This window comes from Callithrix jacchus, chromosome 17, assembly GCF_049354715.1.
Source record: "Callithrix jacchus isolate 240 chromosome 17, calJac240_pri, whole genome shotgun sequence".
Taxonomy (NCBI): Eukaryota; Metazoa; Chordata; class Mammalia; order Primates; family Cebidae; genus Callithrix; species Callithrix jacchus.
In genome coordinates, this window is record NC_133518.1 from 78,256,964 (window position 1) to 78,263,100 (window position 6,137).

Genomic DNA, 6,137 nt, shown 5'->3' on the forward strand with positions numbered 1-6,137 from the left:
ATGGCCAGGTGCAGTGGCTCACACCTGTAATCCCAGCACTTCGGGAGGCTGAGGCGGGTGGTTCATGAGGTCAAGAGATCGAGACCATCCTGGCCAACATGGTGAAACCCCGTCTCTACTAAAAATACAAAAATTAGCTGGGTGTGATGGTGCACACATGTAGTCCCAGCTACTCGGGAGGCTGAGGCAGGAGAATCGCTTGAACTCGGGAGGTCGAGGTTGCAGTGAACTGAGATCACCACTGCATTCCAGCCTAGGTGACAGAGAGGGAATCCGTCTCAAAAAATTAAATTAAATAGAATATGTGTTTATGTGTAGATAGATAGATGTGTTCTGATGTGATGCAACAAGAACATAGCATTTCTACCAAAACTTCACTATCTGAATCGAATGAGGAAAACTCCAACAAACCCATGTTACAAATTTAACGGTTAAATCTACAACTATCAGTCAAAGACTAGAGATCTGATAATTAAATGCAATTTGTAATCCTCCATTATATCAAGAATATGGAAAAAAAGTTTTTTCCCGTTTGCTCCAAAGAACATAGGAGGGACAACTGATAAATCTGAATAAGGACTGCAGGTTAGATAATAGCAATATTAATTTCCTAATTTTGATAAGTCTATTGATGATGTAAGAGAATCTCTGTTGTTTGGAAATACCCATTTTAAGAATGTATAGATAGGCTGAGCATGGTGGCTTACGCCGGAATCTCAGCACTTTGAGAGGCGGAGGCAGGAGGATCGTCTTCGCCCAGAAGTTAGAGGCTGCAGGGAACCGCCACTGCACTGCAGCCTGGGCGACTGGGCGAGACCCTGTCTCTAAAAAAGAATGTAGAGATAAAGCGACATCATGTCTGCAATTTCCTCTCAAATGGTAGAATGACAGAGCAAATGCAAAATGCTGACATTTGTAGAATCTAGAAGGGTTTCTGGGAATTACTTGTACTCGTTTAGCAATATATTTATAAGTGTGAATTATTTTAAAATAAAAGGCTAACAAAGTTACTGAGATTAATTAAGAATATGAGGAGGCAACAGACCTAGTACTAAGCTATGAATAACCAACATTTAAATAAAACTCGGGAAATAAAAAGGAAGTCAAATGGCATGCGATCAACGGAAGACATAGCTTCCGTACTCTTAATCCTAAATTACTAAGAGGTGACGTTCCTGCAGCTCTCCAATCCAAATCAAAAAACAGTCTCGCCGCCCAACTTTGCGAAAAGGCAATTTAAATCCAGCCGGCTCCGCCATGTTTTCCCAGTGAGCTTGCGTGCGCGTGCATATGCACGCACGCACGCGTACGCACGCACCAACCAATCGGTGTCCACGTCGGAGTCTCACCGCAGGGGCGGTGCATTCTTCTACGCCTGCGCACGGTTGGGCGGGCCTCCTTCTTTCTAGCCTAACGCCGCCAACATGGTGAGTCTTACTATCGCGGGCTTCTGGGCTGGCGATCTTTCCTCTCTACCTCCGCCTCCGCTGGGAAGCTGAGGCGCGGAACGGCTCCCGGAGGGTCCTGGGAAGCACATGGTGAGGGTCCCTGGGCCGGCTGTGCCCCGGAATCTGGTACTTCCCGGACTGCGGCTGACGAGCGCGTGGAGGACCCGGCAGGCCTGGCGTTCTTTGGGCCACGCGTGCGCGCCTCGGCAGCTGGGGCTGGACTGCTGATGCGGCCCGTGGTCCGAGAGCCTTGTCCCGCCGCCCGGGCCTTGCGGAGCTGGGAGCTGGCAGGTGGTGGCGACGGGAACCGGGCTTTAGTTACGGCGGCGTCTCCCGTTTTCGTCCATTCAGGTTGGCGCCTGGCGCTCGGGCGTGTGTTTCCCTGCAGCGTTCTTCTTCGCTGAATTTAACCATGTCGTCTCTAGCTGCAGAAAGTGACATATAAACTAGCGAGTATTTTTAGATAAGTCTCACTGTCCTTTCTCCCCAAATTTTAGGTGTTCAGGCGCTTCGTGGAGGTTGGCCGGGTGGCCTACGTCTCCTTTGGACCTCATGCCGGAAAGTTGGTGGCGATTGTAGATGTTATTGATCAAAACAGGGTAAGTGTCATAGCTTTTTACTAAACGTGGTACTGGACGTGTGCACTGCAGCTGGCAACAATGATTGTCGCGATGACTGTAAGGTAAGTATGCTAGGGTAGTAACTTCATTTTACCATTGAGGAAACAGGCAATGTAGGGTAAGGGTTTTAAGCACAGCCTTGAGTTAGCTATTAACATTGAATTTTAGCTAGAGCCAGTTATGGGCTAAAACGCTGGTTAGGTTTAAATGAGTTACTAGATACGTAAAGTGAGTTTAGAACAGATCCAGCATATAGATAGCACGTGACTCAAATAGAGTAATTCTTGTCTTTTCTAAGCAATTTATTTAAATAGTAATGTGAGTTTGATGACCCTGAACGGATAAGTAATTGTACAGAACCATCTGACCATTTTAATTCTATTAGATTTTGCACTGAAGTTCTTGATGTTGGCGTTCTAGGCTTTGGTTGATGGACCTTGCACTCAGGTGAGGAGACAGGCCATGCCTTTCAAGTGCATGCAGCTCACTGATTTCATCCTCAAGTTTCCACACAGGTAATTATCCAGCAATCATCACCCCTTCCTACCATCCCCAGATTTTTTTATACTAGTAAAACTTTGTTTTAGAGTAAACGGTATGAAAGATTCAGAGCCATCCTGCAGAGGGTTTTACGTCATAGAAGTAAACAGGGATTACTTACTTTTAAAATGTCCTGGGTGTGCACACCTTTAATCCTAATACTTTGGGAGGCCATGGTGGGAGGATCTCTTGAGCTCAAGAGTTCAAGACCAGCCTGGGCAACATGGTGAACCCCCCCCCCCATCTCTACAAAAAATACAAAAAAATTAGATGGTCCCTTGGCAAGTCACCTATAATCCCCAGCATGGGAGCAGGGCAGGGGGGCGTGCTGTGTTGGGAGGATCACTTGAGCAAGATTGAGTCTGCAGAGAGCCCTGATCATGCCACTGCACTCCAGCCTGCATGACAGTGAGAGACTGTCTCAAAAAAAATAAAATGTCCTAAGGTCACCTTTCTACCTCGGTAATTTAGGGTTTTGCCTCTGTTCAGACTTGCCATCCTCCTTTCCCTTGGTCTCTGCGAAACTTTTAGGTTAAAGTAGCCATAATAAGTCATTAAGTAAGCTCTTAGTGTGTGTGTTACACAGTATTTTATATGAGAGGTTGTATCCCTGGCTTGCATTTAAATGAGGCAGCGAGTAGCATAGTGGTTCTTTTTTGACATATAAATTAAAGCACTTTGGTGGTTTCTGTACAGTTAATTCAACCCACAATGATGGTTGCAGTGGAATGTGTCCTATCACATGGCCGTTACAGATAAAGTAGATATAATGTAACTTTGCATGCTTTAAAATAGTCAAAAATGTATGCTGAGCACTACAGACGCTGCCTGACGTATATTAACACATAGTGGACTTTCAGGGACTGGGGGTCGAAAGCATGCCACTTGAACAACCTGGAGTGATCATGGCTGTGCAGCTGCTATGACATACCATGTTTGAAAGCACAATTGAGGTGAAGCTTGAGGATACATCAAAGTTCAAAGCAGTAGAAAATATCTGGTAACTTAGATTTTCACTAGGGACTCTTGTAATTCTGCCTTGGATTCTTGGACACCCTGGATTTTATTTTTAGGATGTTTGGCCATAAATTTTTACTGTAAAATTTAAAAAAAAAAAAGAACAGATGGCCGGGCGTGGTGGCTCAAGCCTGTAATCCCAGCACTTTGGGAGGCCAAGGTGGATGGATCACAAGGTCAAGAGATCGAGACCATCCTGGTCAACAAGGTGAAACCCTGTCTCTACTAAAAATAGAAAAATTAGCTGGGCATGGTGGCGCGCGCCTGTAGTCGCAGCTACTCGGGAGGCTGAGGCAGGAGAATTGCTTGAACCCGGGAGGCGGAGGTTGCGGTGAGCCGAGATTGCGCCATTGCACTCCAGCCTGGGTAACAACAGTGAAACTTCGTCTCTAAATAAATAAATAAGAACATTAATACCTTGTTTGTTAGGAGAACGAATGGGTTAGCTGGATTACATACCTGTAATCTCAACACTCTGGGAGGCCAAGGCTGGTAGATCACCTGAGGACAGGAATTAAGGCCAGCCTGGCTAACCCCATCTCCACTAAAAGTACAAAAATTAGCCAGGTGTGATGGGTACACCTGTACTCCCAGCTCTTCAGGTGACTTGAGACAGAATTGCTTGGAACTAGGAGGCAGAGGTTGCAGTGAGCCAACATTGCACCTGTACACTCCCACCTCGGCGACAGAGCAAGACTTGTCTTTAAATAATAAAAAAAGAAAATGAATGGTTTTCAGCACATTCCCTGCCAAAGTGGAATTATGTATGGTTAGAAGTGGGGTGGTTTTGGTTTTGGGGAACTTTTTTTTTTTCGAGAGACAGTGTCTCACTTGGTTGCCCAGGCTAGAGTGCAGTGGTGCCATCTCAGCTTACTGCAACTTCTGCCTCTTGGGTTCAAGCATTCTCCTGCCTCAGCCTCCTAAATCACTGGGATTACAGGCATCTGCCACCATGCCAAGCTAATTTTTGTGTTTTTAGTAGAGATGGGGTTTTGCCATGTTGGACAGGCTGATCTCCAACTCCTGACCTCAGGTGATCCACCCACCTTGGCCTGCCAAGGTGCTGGAATTACAGGCGTGAGCCACCGCGCTGGGTTGAGAGGTAGTTTTTAAATTCCTAAAATGGACTGGGCTGGGTGCAGTGGCTAACGCCTGTAATCCCAGCACTTTGGGAGGCCAAGGTGGAGGATTGCTTGAGCCCAGGAGTTGGAGACCGGCCTGGGCAATGTAGCAAAACTGTTTCTACAAAAAATGCAAAAATTAGCTGGGTGTGGTGGTATGTACTTGTAGCCCCAGGTACTTGGAAAGCTGAGACAGGAGGATGGCTTGAGCCCAGAAGGTTGAAGTGGCAGTGAGCCATGATCACTCCACTGTATTCCAGCCTGGGTGGCAAAGCAAGATCCTCTCTCAAAAAAAAAAAAAAAAATGGGACTGGATTACAGTTATGATTAAAATATGCTTGAAGTTACAAGCTCTTCTGGCTTACAAAACACAATAAAAATAAGTACATACTGTGCCAGATGTTGTCTTATGCAGACAAAGAAGTGTAACAGGAAGAGTGCTTTTCGAGGAACAAAGGAAGTGTCCTTGCTAGGGAGTGACTTCAAAGCTGATTCCTGACTCTGTGGTCTTGGCTTGTTCTAGTGCCCGCCAGAAGTATGTCCGGCAAGCCTGGCAGAAGGCAGACATCAATACGAAATGGGCAGCCACTCGATGGGCCAAGAAGATTGAAGCCAGAGAAAAGGTAATCACTTAGGGGCACTCGAACTCTGGCTTTTTCTTTTTTTGGCGATTTCAAGGTGTTGTGAGAGGGATAATTTTTATTTTTATTTTTAACAGAAAGCCAAGATGACAGATTTTGATCGTTTTAAAGTTATGAAGGCAAAGAAAATGGTAAGATGTAAGATGTGTACTTTTGTGTAGGTTAGCTTTAGATTAACACGGGAGCAGTACCCAAATCTTACTTCAAGCTGCCAGCCTCTTGGGAGCTTTCTGTGAAAAGGGAGAATTTACCCTCATTGTGCTTCCTGATGTTCTAATGGAACTGTTACCTTTATTTAGATTTAGTTGTAGGGGAAGAGACCACCTAATGGCCCTTTCTAAACCAGCATAATTTGAAGTTTGTTTTTTGTATACACAGTAAGTGCTTTCGTATATTGATAATTTTCAGAGGAACAGAATAATCAAGAATGAAGTTAAGAAGCTTCAAAAGGCAGCTCTCCTGAAAGCTTCTCCCAAAAAAGCACCCGCTGCTAAGGCTGCTGCTGCAGCTGCCGCTCAAGTCCCAGCTAAAAAGATGACCGCCGCAGGCAAGAGGGCTCCTGCCCAGAAGGCCACAGGCCAGAAGGCTCCTGCCCAGAAGGCCACAGGCCAGAAGGCAGCGCCTGCTCCAAAAGCTGAGAAGGGTCAAAAAGCTCCAGCCAAGAAAGCACCTGCTCCAAAGGCATCTGGCAAGAAAGCATAAGAGGCAGTTATACAGAGTAATAAAGGTTCTTTTCAACATGTTGGCAAA

The 6,137-nt window shown here is 45.8% G+C and overlaps 1 protein-coding gene across 2 annotated transcripts; it reads left to right on the forward strand.

The window, feature by feature from the left end:
- The first annotated feature begins 1,398 nt into the window (after window positions 1-1,398).
- On the forward strand, window positions 1,399-6,137 carry RPL14 (ribosomal protein L14). 2 transcript variants are annotated; one of them, XM_008984067.4, is made up of 6 exons: window positions 1,399-1,538; window positions 1,946-2,047; window positions 2,489-2,583; window positions 5,270-5,369; window positions 5,465-5,518; window positions 5,796-6,137. In XM_008984067.4, exons 1-6 carry the CDS (start codon window positions 1,536-1,538, stop codon window positions 6,087-6,089), a joined length of 648 nt encoding a protein of 215 aa, XP_008982315.3. In that variant the 5' UTR covers window positions 1,399-1,535; the 3' UTR covers window positions 6,090-6,137. The 2 variants fall into 2 exon arrangements, with proteins under 2 accessions (XP_008982315.3, XP_002759803.3); XM_002759757.6 differs by having other exon boundaries at window positions 1,399-1,427.